General features: G+C 42.1%; 1 protein-coding gene across 1 annotated transcript in view; it reads left to right on the forward strand.

Moving 5' to 3' along the window:
• The first annotated feature begins 2,118 nt into the window (after positions 1-2,118).
• The window catches only part of GSTO2 (glutathione S-transferase omega 2), a 40,238-nt gene continuing 28,329 nt past the window's right edge, over positions 2,119-14,027 (forward strand). The window contains exons 1-4 of the mRNA XM_006831321.1: positions 2,119-2,152; positions 2,393-2,501; positions 4,760-4,982; positions 6,110-6,211. Of these exons, the coding sequence (XP_006831384.1) occupies positions 2,119-2,152; positions 2,393-2,501; positions 4,760-4,982; positions 6,110-6,211 (468 nt within the window). The remainder of the gene's footprint in view (positions 2,153-2,392; positions 2,502-4,759; positions 4,983-6,109; positions 6,212-14,027) is intronic.

Consider the following 14,027-nt stretch of genomic DNA (forward strand, 5'->3'; position numbering starts at 1 on the left):
GTTGGAATCTACTCGATGGTACTTAACAACAACAACAACAACAATATGCCTTTTTATAGGAGCTTTGATAGTGTGTTGGATTGCAAGCTGGGCTGCTAACCACAAAATCAGTAGTTAAAATCTACCAGTTGCTCCGCAGGAGAAAGATGAGGCTTTCTGCTCCTGTAAAGATTTACAGACTCGGAAACCCTGTACAGGGTCGCTGTGAGTCGGAACCAGCTCAGTGGCACACAATCACCACCATGTCTTTGTATAGACTAATAGTTTCTGCATTTTGACTACTGAATTGTATTCCATTGCATGAATAGACCACAGCTTGTTTATCCTTTTGCCCATTGGAGGACATCTTGGTTGCTTTTATTTTTTGGCAAAGTATTAAGAGAGCTGCTTTACTTATTCATGTGCAGGTTTTGTGTGGACATAAGTTTTCACCTCGTTTGGGTAAGTACCTAAGTGTATGATTACTAGATCATGGTAAGACTATGCTAATCTTTTTTTTTTTTTTTTCCATATTAAACTGTCAACACTGTTATCCAAGAGATTCTGTATAATTTGAAGTTTTGAAGGCCAAAATGTGCCAATTCATAAGCTATCTAGTTCAATTATGTCAAGTTAATAAAGTCATTTTGATTTAACTAGTTTGCTAAACAGCCGTTGCATGCTCCATCCCTCCTGGGCTTCCAGTCTTTCTGCTCCACATTGGTGTCAGATTTAGAGACTAAGATAAGTCAGACTTTGGACTTTCAGAGTTCTTCGGGCCTACTAGCTGGTCACTTTTACTTAATCATTGTATGTCTTCTGAGACTCTTCTGTTTTATAAAACAGCATAATACTAGATGCCTAACTCAGCAGTTGTAGGAATCAAATAAGGTAAAACCCACAGAAATATTTAGTCAGAATGAAACACATAATATTTTACTCTCCTCCTCTACCCATCAATCCCATAAAATGCACACACAATCTATTCCTACTTCAGTTCATTGCTTAATACCAAAGGAGCTTTCTTTCCATATAGTTCAGGATCTCAGCTTATCAGGGGCCAGCTGGATCTCATGTAGATGAAAGGACCATCCAAGTGGACGGTCTTTAGTAGCTAGAGAAGGGCTTCCCAGCAGTGGAGGCTGGCATCCATTTTTCTTTGCCTACAGGTAGCTTGTTGTTTTCATGAACAGTTTACAGAAGCTCCCAAGTGGGGCAAATGAGGGGAGGGGCACAAAATTTAAGGAGGCACTCGCTCTATGAGTTGTGCAAGATCTCAAAACCAATACTTTCTTCTTCTCTATCCAATATAGCGGAGAGACGAGGCTTTCCAGCCTCAGGAACTCTATGAAGGGTTGCTCTGAGTTGGAACTGACTCACTGGCCGCAGTGTGGGTTTGGGATTGCTATATCATGAAAAAGGCTTTGCTAAAAGAAAAAATAAATTATAAAGCAGAAGGGAGAAGTCAACTTATCCTGGTCCATGTGTACTCAACTCCTTTGTAATATGTAGTGGGTTCCCAGCTGGACAGTTTGTGCTCTGCTGCTGGTGGTGGTTATGTGCTACGGAGTTGGTTCCGATTCATAGCAACCCTGTACAGGATTTCCGGGGCTGTTCTCCCACGGAACAGCTGGTAGTTTCGAACTGCTGGCCTTAAGGTTTGCAGCCCGATTCGTAGCCACTATACTACCAGAGCTACCCTAAAACCAACTTGATGACACCAACTTCCCTAAATATCGGCTCCTTGAACCCACTCAGAGATGCTGTACAGGAAGAATGGCCTTGCGATTTGCTTCAGTAGCGATTAGAGGCAAGAAAACCCTATGGAGCAGTTCTATGCTGTTACACATCCTTGAGTCAGAGTCAATAGCAACTGGTTTGGTTGAAGTTAACAAAACAAACATGCTGGATTAAGTGCCCATTCGTCATGGATTCCTGATATGGTGAAGAGGGGAGTGCAGTACCCACATATCCAAAGCTAGGAGGTTATTCAGGGTATTTTGTTGTTCTTGTTTTTACCAATCCTATCCTTCAGCTTCCAAATCTGGGGTGTTGTTAAATCCCAGATCACTTCTGCATCTACCCCACCAGGGCCCAGTTGCTCAAAATTCATCTTGGAGCAGGAGGGGCACACAGACCATGTCAGGGAATGCGACCAAGACCCTGGAGAGAGGTGAGTCTTCCCAATGAGGGGGAAAGGACCGGCAGCCTGGGGACACCCCGTAATTGGGGATGTGGACTCAAGATGGGGCTCAACATGCAGGAGGGGAGATTAGGAGGGTGCCCATGCACAAAAGCTGTGCAAAGGGAAATGGTCTCTGGGACTCAGTGGAGTAGCCCAGTTCTCATGGGGGTCCCAGGAAGTGAGGGATCTTTCCTCCCCACCAAGTTAATCTTCCTTCCCCGATTGCAGGATGCGCCCCCCCAGGGCCGGTCCCTGAGGGCACGATCCGCCTCTACAGCATGAGGTTCTGCCCCTACTCCCACAGAACCCGCCTCATCCTTCAGGCCAAAGGAATCAAGTGAGAAACGGAAGTCCCTCAGGTTGTGTGTGTGTGTGCGCTTGAGCGCGTGTGTTTAAAATCTGGGGATTTCTCCCTGGGCAAAGGGCAGATTTCTTTAGCCAGCCATCCTGAAATGCAGAGTTCCTTGGGTTTGTGCACAAAACTTTTAGAACTCAGAGTTAAATCAATGATGGTTCTGTGAGCGACTTCCCTCCCATACTGTTTGTGAAGGATGGACACAGAGAAACTATTGGGCTGCTTACGGGACAGCCCCACTGGCTGTAGCCCCAGGCATGTTCAAGTCAAGCCCCTTCTCCTCCTTGTTTGCACTACCCCCCAGCCAACATTTTCTTAGTTGTATATCTGTCTTCCTCTACACTCACCCTACCCCCACCCCCCACCCCCAGCTAAAATGTAAGCTCTTGAGAGTACAGACTTTGTTTATATTACTCATGGCCTAGGAGCAAGCCTGGCATATAGTAGGTGCTCAATAAGTCTTGAATAAATGAGCACATAGTTCTAAACAATGAAATAGAAGGGACTGCTCTCAAGAGGCAGCTTCACGCTTCTGCTCTGTCTGATCAATGAGTACATTTCCTTCCAGAAAGAAGTTTACATGTCTAGCTCCTACCTATGTTTGGATTTGGAAGGTAGAAGAGGTTTTCTGGAATGTGGACTATGTCATGCCACTGGCCTCAAAGAGAAAGTTTTAAGAACATGTTGCTCTAGGCTTCTGATTCTTGTCCATCATCACAGGGAGATTTCAAAGTCTGATACCCATGTCAGAGAAATACGCTGTTGTTAAGTACTGTTCCAACCATAGCAAACCTGTGTAGGGTTTCCAGGGAGTGGCTGGTGGCGGAGTGCTTACCCACTAGCGCCATACCAGGACTACACAGAGAAATCTAGAGACATTTAAAATAACGTTATGTAATCCAGCCTTGAGCAAATATGGCCTACATTTCCAGATTCTTCCTTTTGGCTCAAATCTCATTGGCCCTCAGGTTATTCGTTTTTTTGAGAGAAGTAACAAAAACTTGGTGTCTTGCCCATGGTGATAAATTTGGCAGCTTGGAATTGATGTAAAATTTTATTTAAGACAGGGTTTCTCACAACTGGCAACACTGATATTGTAGGCCAGATAAATCTTTGTTAGGAAGGGGCAGGACTGTCCTATGAATTGTTGGTCATTTAACAACAACCCTGGTCTCCTGCACTAGATAGCAGAAGAACCCCGACTCTCAGCTGTGTCAGCCCAAACTGCTCCAGATATTACACTGAGGAAGAGGGGCAAAATCACTCTTGATTGAGAACCACTGCTTTAGAGTTTGAGCTCCCCTAGACTCAGCAGGACTCCTGGTGTGGTGCTGTAGGATCAGTCCAGGATGGTTAACCACAAGGTTGGCAGTTCAAACCCACCAGCTGCTCCTCAGAAATCCTACACAGAGTCACTATGAGTTGGAACTGACTCAACTGCACATAACAACAGCAACAACAGACTTAGCAAAGGATGTACCCATTTGTTTCCTTTAATCTTTTTAAACATATGGGAGTACCCCTGGTAAGTTTATAGGTTTGACTCATTAATAATAATTAATGAGAAGAATAAGGAAGTTGTTGCATACTTATGTACTAGACATGGTCCTAAACATTCTATCCATATTCATTTATTTGATTCTTAAAATGACAAGAGCTAGGAGCAATTATGTCCTCCATTTTACAGTTAAGGAGACTGAGCACAGAGAGGTGAAGCAATTTGCTCAAGGTCAAATTCCAAGAAACAAGCCCGAATAGTTCTATGCACAGCTAGACTGCCCCAACCCCAGGCAGTCTGATGCCAGACCCATGTGCTTAACTGCTAATACGTGCCCTGCTCTATTGTCACCTGTTAATAGCAAATTTGTATTTTCAAGTGTAAAAATGTATTGAGCTCTGTAGTGCCGTGCTTATGTATGTGAGTTCAGAGTCAGACCCCCGGGACTCTGCTCATGCTCTGCTCCTTCCTAGTGGGTGACATTGGACATAAGAGCCAACCTCCTGGCGCCTTGTTTCCTGTTCAGGAAACCTACCTTGCAGGGGCACAGTGAGCGCTAACAGGATAAGGTACCAGGTACCTATTACTGCAGGAACAAAGACAAGTATGTTGTTATGTATTCTTCTTCATGCAAAAAGCAAAATGCAAACTTTATAAATGGATAGCTACTGCTTCCAAGGCAAGCATCTGCCTGCATAAGCCTCTCACCTTGTTCTGTTTTATTGTCCCTTTGCTTTTTAAGATACCAAGTTGTCAACATTAATCTGAGAAACAAGCCTGAATGGTTCTATACTAAGCACCCCTTCGGTCAAATACCCGTCCTGGAGAACAGCCAGTGTCAGCTGATCTATGAATCGGTCATCGCTTGTGAGTACCTGGATGACGCTTATCCGGGGAAAAAGCTGTTTCCATGTGACCCTTATGAGCGAGCGCGTCAGAAGATGTTATTGGAGCTGTTCTGTAAGGTAATCCATGCACACTCTATTTTACTTTGTATATCTTTCTTTCCCAAACTTTAACCCATGTGTACAACCACGTCACTGGTGGAGTTGCTTTGTTTTAATATCCATGTGCATCTCAGGAGGAGAACCTGTGTGGAATTATGGGTGGGTTGTCATCCCTGATATTAAAGGGTCACACTTCAATGGATAAGTGCATTTCATTTCACCTACATTTCAACTAGCAGTCTGGGGAGGAAGAGTTAGGATGTGGTTATGACCATGTGACTTGGAAGAACTTGAATGGTGATGCTTTAAAAGGAGTATTTCTCAGACTTCAAGTAGAAATTATTGAGACCTGAAGATTACACATGCAAGGGAATCACCCTTTATGTCTAGGAAACGTGAAGACTAGAGAGAGGGGGTGCCTGTAGACAGCGGGAGACAAAGGGATGGAGAAATGTTAAGATAGCTCCCTCTGAAAAGAAAGAAAATCGACTCAATGATTTGAATAGCTGAGCTATATTGATCACTTATCACATGCCAAACACTGTTCTAATTTCTTTATATAGGTAAGCTCATTGAATCATTACAACTACCCTTTAACTACCAGGTGGCCTTGGTAACATAGTAGATTCTAAGCTGGGCCACTAACTGAAAGGTCAGCAGTTCAAATCCACCAGTCACTTTGTGGGAGAATGATGAGGCTTTCTGCTCCCATAAATATTTACAGCCTCAGAAACCCTATACAGGGTCACTATGAGTCAGAACCGACTCGGTGGCACACAGCCACCACCACTGTTAGTGTATCCATTCTTCAGATGAGAACACTGAGGCTTAGGTTAGATGTTCATTTTAAGAGGATAACCTGTGTGGAATTATGGGTGGTTTGTCATCTCTGATAGTAAAGGATCATATTTTAATGGATAAGTGCATTTCATTTCATTACATTGATTGTGCAGCATGGAAGCAGCTGACTAAAAGGGGCACTGGAGAACCAGGTTGCTACAAGGAGATAAACTAGTGCCTGGCAAGGGGAACTGGGGAGTTTGCCCATGGGTGTTGGCCTGCTGTGTTGGAGTTTTGAAGCTCTGGCAACAGGCAAATGGAGTCCCCTCAATCTTCTCCACTAAAAACCTGTGTCCTCTGATTAGGTCCCATATTTGACCAAGGAGTGTCTGATAGCATTACGAAACAGGAGAGATTGCTCAGACCTGAAGGCGGCCCTACGTCAGGAATTCTGCAACCTGGAAGAGGTACAAAGAGGGCCCCTCTCCTGGTCAGATGGCCCTGGCACCTCCGTTTTCTTTGGATTATTGTTTATGCTAGATTGGATAAGGCCAGCCTCTAGTTTCCTGACTTCAGCTTGTGTTTGCTTACCCACCACTAACCTGCTCTGGAACTATTCTTGAGTATCTGGCACCAGTTGGTGAGGACTTGGGATGAATCACTTCCTTTCCTGGGGTCACCACATTGCCTAAGTGTTTCTGTGGGGCTTCTGCTTCTGCGGCCAGTGTCTGCATTGGTAGGGGGTTATGCTTGACTTGACTACTGTAAATGTATCTTCTAATGGTTATTGTCTCACACAAAAAGACCAGGGGGAGGCAGTTCAGGGCTATTTTGATGGCTTCTTCATGAAATTACCAGGATCCCAGCTCTTTTTCTCTGCTCATTCATCCTTAGTGCAAGGTTTTCAAATATATATTAAAGGTAACAAGAAAACTGCTGGAACTCCAGCCATCACATCCAATTCCAGGATGCAGAAAAGAGAATGGGAAGGAGAAAATGGCAAAAGGCCATGCCCCTTTAAAGGACTTTCCCAGAAGTTCTACTGAGTGACTGAGGGATCGTATCTCATTGGACAGAAGTCAGCTGTAGGTCCTAACTAGCTAGTCAGGAGACTGCGAAATGATGGCATTTTTTCAGTCGAGGACATCCTGGATAAAATCAGGGCTCTGCAGTAAAGGCAAAAGGGAAAGTGCGGTGGGTGGGCAAGGAGCAAGCTCTGCCAGTAGGTCGTTTACTAGCCTGGCTATAATGGCTAGGAAATTTATCCTTTACTTCAGAATAATCTGGAAAACAGTTCGTTGACTTATCTTTGCTTCAGAAACTGATCATTTCGTTTTCTGGTTGCATTGCCCTCTGTTGCAGTCAAGGAGTCCTATTTTTAATCCCTTAATGGAAGGCTGTTTTATCAGTGCCTTCTATTTGACCGTAATCAAGTAGAAGCAGATGAAATCAATTAACACTTCCAATTGCCTGTGTTAGATTTGTACTGTTGCAGTATTTATGGATGATGCATAGTCATGTGTAGGAAATGTTGACCTTTTGTCCTAGGCTGCAGGCTATGACCTTCAGCCTGTGGTGGGCAGTGTTGGGAAGTGGAGTCTGTGCTCTTGGACACTTTTTGTTGTTAGGTGCCATTGAATTGGTACCAACTCATAGCGACCCTATGTACAACAGAACGAAACACTGCCTGGTCCTGTGCCAACCTCACAATCAATGCTACGCTTGAGCCCATTGCTGCTGCCACTGTGCCAATCCATCTTGTTGGGAGTCTTCCTCTGTTTTCCAAACCGTTCACTTTACCAAACAAGCTATCCTTCTCCAGTGACTGGACCCGTCTGATAATATATCCGAAGTACGTGAGACAAAGTCTGGCCATCCTGGCTTCCAAGGAGCATTTTGGTTGTATTTCTTCCAGTACAGATTTGTTGTTTTTATTTCTTCTCAAAGGGAGCTATCTTAACATTCTGGTTTCCAAGGAGCATTCTGACTGTACTTCTTCCAACACAAACTTGCTTATTCTTTTTGGCAGCCCATGGTACTTTTAGTCTTGTCCCCCACAACACCATAACTCAAATGTATCAATTCTTCCAGGGTCTTGCGTATTCACTGTCCAACTTTCACATACTTATGAAGTTATTGAAAATACCATGGCTTGGGCAGGCACACCTTGGTCCTCAAACTGTTATCTTTGCTCTTGAATACTTTCAAGAGGTCTTGTGCAGCAGATTTGTAGTTAGATTTCATGGTTGCTGCTTTCATGAGTGCCGATGGTTGATCTCAGCAAAACGAAGTCTTTGACAACTTCAATCTTTTCTCCTTTTATAAGGATATTGTTTATTGGTCCAGTGGTGAGGATTTTTGTTTTCTTTACATTGAGGTACAACCCATACCGAAGGCTGTGGTCTTTGATCTTCATCAGTAAGTATTCTAAGTCCTCTTCACTTTCAGCAAGCAAGGATGTATCATCTGCATATCACAGGTTGTTAATGAATCTTCCTCCAATCCTGATGCCACATTTTTCGTGCCTTTTCCAGATTCCAGAACCTTGGGTGATGTGAGCTCAGGACCTCTCTCTGGGCCTAACAATGTTTATAAAACAAGGCAGTGTTTTGAAATGTGTGTTCTTCAGAGCTGCGTGGTTCTGCAGAGGGACCACCCAGTTCTGTGGGTGGTTCCAGATTCACCCAGAGCAGCCCTGCCCTTATCCACAATGCTTAGCAAAGCATCTAATAAGCTCACATTTGTGAGGTATGGGAGGGTGGAGCTGATGCTCTAAAAATAAGTTTGAAAATTCCTGAAAGAAAAGACTTTTCAAGGTTTTTATTCTGAAGGTAAGTTGAACAGAAGGCATAATTCCTGAGTACCTTCTTACTAATCATTGTTGGGTGAAGGAAATGAGCTAGGAAACAAAATCCTTTGAATTCAAAACCCACTCCCATCCAGTTGATTCGGCCTCATAGTGACCTAGAGGACAGAGAACTGCTCCTTAGTTTTTCTGTGACGGTAAAGCTTGTAGAAGCCTCATCTTTCTCTAAAGGAGTGGCTGGGGGGTTCAAACCACCAGTCATTCTTTTAGCAGCCCATTACTTAACCCTGTGTGACATCAGGACTCTTTTGAGCTGGGCACTTTGTTTTGTTGTTGTTAAGTGCCATCAAGTCAGTTCCGATTCATAGCGAACCTGTATAGGATTTCCAAGGAGCAGCTGCTGAGCTTGAACCAGCGACCTTGTGGTTCAAATTGACTGGGTACTAGGGATACAAAATTAAAGACCTTCAGGGGACTCAATTGGCCAGCTCCAGAATTTCACTTTATCTTTAGGAGCTGAGGGTTAACCAGCCCAGATTTAGGTCGTTTTCACTGTTGCTGTTCAGGAGTCATTGAATATTGAGTTTTGTCTGAAGTGGTCTCTGTTCAGTAAAATTGTAGCCAGGATCGATCATATCAGAGTCTGAAAACACTCCCAGTGACCTTGAATTAATGAATTCATTTCTCCATATATCAGTATTTTCACTTTTGGAGATCCTAGTGAAAATGAACCCAATTGAAATAGAGTTGGAATCTTTCTACTCAAGATTGTCCCCTGACTTGCGAATGACTCTGGTTGACTTTATATAATCACAGTTTAGTGTGAGCTGAAAATACACAAATTAACTATACTTGGGCTTTTGAAGTGACAAGATTTCAATGTAGAGTCTTGTGCCATGTTATCCCCAAGTAAACAGCTCTGTTTACCTTTTGGGTCTTGAATGCCGATGCAATCTTCTTTTGAAATAAATGTCCTTATCTGACTGTATAATTTAAATATATATATATATATATATATATATATGGTCTAATCAAAAATAAAAATTCATTTTGCTTGTTATATAACCACGTGTTTTGTACTATATTTGAAATTCCTTTTAGTATGTTTCTGCTGTTCTTATTATCAAACCAATGGCCTCCCTGCCCAGTTGTTTTCTTGTCATGACCTTTGGTATGTATTTTAAAACGGTGTTTGTTTGTTTTTTTTTTTAATTGTCCTTATTTAAGCACACTTTATATCTTCAAACAGATTCCTAGCCTTTTCTAAATGATTAATCAAAGCAGTTCACATTTTTTTTACGGTTTATTTTCTTTTTATCCTGTTACTGAATTTCCTGTTTTAAAATAGCACTCAGACCCAGCTTTGTTTGATCTTCCTGGATTTGAATGTGGTAGAATCTTTTTTTGTGCCACTTTATTGCCAGTACCTTCATTCAAAATGTTTTCATTGCGGAAGTAGTTAAATCAAGTCCAAACATAACCAAAGGCTGAATGTGGCCAGATTTCTTTGATGTTTTAGAGTTTTGCTTTCAGCTTTCTTGCACTTATTATTTGTTTATTTCTCTTTTTTTAATCCCAGTTTTATGTGTTTATTTTTTTACTGTGGTAATCAGTTCTTTCTTATTTGTTAGTTGCTGTAGAGTCTGCTCTGATTCATGGCAATGCCATTAAGTGACATGGAGTTGGTTCCGACTCATAGCAAGTCTGTGTAGGGTTTCCGAGGAGTGGCTGGTGAGCTTGAACTACTGACCTTGCAGTTGAAACCCATCTTGCAGTCCAGCACATTAACCCACAGTGCCACACCAGAACTCCAACACCATGTCTATAAAATTGTCATCCGTCCTGTGTCATTGCAACAACTAGAGTTTATTGCTGCGGCTGTAGTGTATTTTGAATGCTTCCCAATTTAGATGGCTTATCTTCCGGTGCTTTATTGGGCAGTATTCTGTTATTCATAGGGTTATTTCTGTTATTCATAGGGTTATAGGGTTAATTCACTGGCTAATTTCCGGAAATACAATGTCAGACCTTTCTTCCGATCTCTCTGAGTCGGGAAGCTCTACTGATACCTGTCCACCTGGATAGTCCTGCTGATATTTGAAATACCTGTGGCATAGCATACCTGTGGCATAGCCACCACAGTACAACAAAGGGACAGATGTTGTGTGGGAGAAGGGAGAAGGGGACAGTATTGAGTGTATGTGTGTGTGTGTGTGTGTGTATAAACTGGTTCTACCTTCTGGCTCCTGCTACTACCAATCATTAGCAGAACTCACTAAAGGGTAGCATGGATGATGGGAGAACATCACTATCCCGGAAATAGCATTGATGAGGTGAAAGCCTGCCCAGAAATCAAGGCCTTCACTTCTGGTGGCCAAGGGACACATTCTGCTTTCACTCCTTGTCATTCCCTGATTGCACAGGGGGACTGTAGATTTCCATGCAGTTCCACATCCTCAAATCTGATGGCATGCTGTCTGCATAGCAGTTTGTATGGGTCACGTTTGCATAAATGGTGTGTGCATCACACAGAAACATCTGCAGGGAAATACTTTCTTGATTCTAAATTATATCCATAATCTCAATTATTAATCTGCTCTTTTCCTCTCCAAAAAAAGAGAAAGAAATACATTTTAACCCAATTAGATTATATTCCCTGGCTATATTTTATAGACTTCCTATAAAAATTTTTCTTAATTTCATGATGAAATGATTTGTATCTTGTTTAATTATATATCCTTGGGTGTCATCAGGCTATAAAGGGAAGAAAGCTTATGTAAGACTAATCCACCACGGAAAGTAATTTTCTATAGCCTGTTATGGATAGCGAAGTATTTACAAATTAAATTTATTTTAAAATTTATCATGTCTACCAACTAAATTGAATTTTATAATACTATTTTTAAAATAATAGCTTTGTTGTTGTTGTTGTTATGTGCTGTGGAGTTGCTTCCGACTCATAGCAACCCTGTACAGGGTTTCTGAGACCGTAAATCTTTATGGGAGCAGAAAGCCTCATCTTTCTCCTACAGAATAGCTGGTAGTTTCGAACTGCTAACCTTGCGGTTCGCAGCCCAATTGGTACCCACTATGCTACGAGAGCTCCTTATTGAGATACAATTTGTATACCTTAAAATTCACCCTTTCAAAGTATATAATTCAGTGGTTTTCAATTTCAGAACATTTTCATCTTTACTTACTTTTTAATTTTAATTTTTATGTTTTATTGTGAATTAGGTGAAGTTTGATTAAGCAAATCAGTTTCCATTCAACAATCCCAATGCATTTAGTTTCGTGTCGGTGTTTGAAGTCCCCACAATGGACTATCAGTCATCCCACTCCCTCCCCGTGCTTTCTTCCTGTTTGGAGCCTTGTTTCTTTTTCCACCCTTTCTGCCTTCCGAATGTTGTCCTTGGGCATACGCTGCCATTTTGATCACGAATGGGTGGTTGTTCTAAGGAGTGCACACCTCCCCTCCCTAAGTGTTCCCATTCTAGCCTATTTATTTGGCTGAAAATTGAGCAACAGAACTGAGTTCAGTCCCATGCTTGAAGGAATCCCACTTGTCTCTCTCTTTTAAAATTTCTTTTAATTTTGTTGCACATTTCCCCCACTCAACCCAGTGCCTTCTAATGCGATTCCTTTCAGAGCGGTTGGTAGTAGTAGCTGAGCACCATCCTGTTCTTCTGGTCTCAGGGTCATGGAGGCTGAAGTTTGCATGGTCCATGATTAGTCCATTGGGCTAATTGTTTCCATGCGTCTTTGATTTTCTTCACTCATCTTTGCTCCAGACATAGTGAGATTAGTAGTTGAATTTAGATGGCAACCTGGCCACTCACAAGCATTTTAGACCACAATAGGTGTAGAACATATTCTTTGTGGATTATGTTGTACCAGTTTAATTTGATGTCCCCTGAAACTATGGTCCTGATCCCCTAGGTCCAGTGACTCATTTCCTCAAGTTCCTTGATTATTAAGAAGTTTTTATAACTTTGCCTCCTGTATGTGCTACTATACTCATGGATATATTTGCAGCATCTTGTAAACACATATGTCTTACTGTTGTTACATGCCATGTAGTCAGTACCAACTCACAGGGACCCTGTGCACAACAGAACCAAACACTGCCAACACCTGTGCCATCCTCACAATCACTGCTGCGGTTGAGCCCATTGCTGCTGCTGTGACAGCCCATCTCCACTTTACCAAACGTGATGGCCTTCTCCAGGGGACTGGTCCCTCCAGATCGTATGTCCGGAGTATGCGAGATGAAGTATGCCTATCCTGGCTTCCAACGAGCATTTTGGCTGAACTTCTTCCTACACAAATTTGTTTGTTCTTTTGGCAATCACGGTACTTTAAGTATTCTCCTCCAGCACCATAACTCAAATGCATCAATTCTTCCATGAGCTTCCTTATTCAATGTCCAACATTCACATGCATATGAGGTTATTGAAAATACCATGGTTTGGGTCAGGCGCACCTTAGTCCTCAAACTGACATCTTTGCTCTTGAGCACTTTATATAGGTCTTGAGCAAGCAGAGTTGCCTAATGTAATACGTCATTTGATTTCTTGACTGCTACTTCCCTGAGTGTTGATGGTTGAGCTGAGCAAAATGAAGTCTTTGACAACTTCAGTCTTTTCTCCATTTACTTACTTATTGGTTCAGTGGTGAGGATTTTTATTTTCTTTACATTGAAGAGCAACCCATACCTAAGTATATATTCTGAGTCCTCTTGGTTTTCAGCAAGCAAGGTTGTATTATCTGCATATTGCAAGTTGTTAATGAGTCTTCCTCCAATCCTGATGCTACATTCTTCATACAGTCCAGCTTCTCAGATTATGTGCTCAGCATACAGATTGAAAAAGTATGGTGAAAGAATACAACCCTGAGGCACACCTTTCCTAATTTTAAACTATTCAGTGCTCCCTTGTTCTGTTTGAACAACTAACTGCCTCTTGGTCTATGTACAGGTTCCTCATGAACACAATTAAGTGTTCCAGAATACTCATACTTCTCAATGTTGTTCATCGCATGTCATGATCTATACAATCGAAAGCCTTTGCATACTCAATAAAGCACAGGTAAACTTCTTTCTGGCATTCTCTGCTTTCAGCCAAGATCCATATGAAGTCAGCAGTGATATCCCTCATTCTATGTCCTGTTTTGAATCCAGCTTGAACCTCTGGAAATTCTCTGTTGATGTGTGGTTATATCCATTTTTACATTATCTTTAGCAAAAATTTCACTTGCATGTGATATTAATGATGTTTTCCGATGATTTCCACTCTCTGTTGGATCACCTCTCTCTCTGGAATAGGCACAAATATGGATCTCTTTCAGTCAGTTGGCCAGGTACTCGTCTTCCAAATTTCTTGGCATGGATGAGTGAGTACCTCCAGTGCTGCATCAGTTTGTTGGAAGCTTTACATTTGTATTCCATCAATTCTTGGAGCCTTGTTCTTTGCCACTGC

The sequence above is a fragment of the Chrysochloris asiatica genome, unplaced genomic scaffold (assembly GCF_000296735.1).
Source record: "Chrysochloris asiatica unplaced genomic scaffold, ChrAsi1.0 scaffold00003, whole genome shotgun sequence".
Classification (NCBI taxonomy): domain Eukaryota; kingdom Metazoa; phylum Chordata; class Mammalia; order Afrosoricida; family Chrysochloridae; genus Chrysochloris; species Chrysochloris asiatica.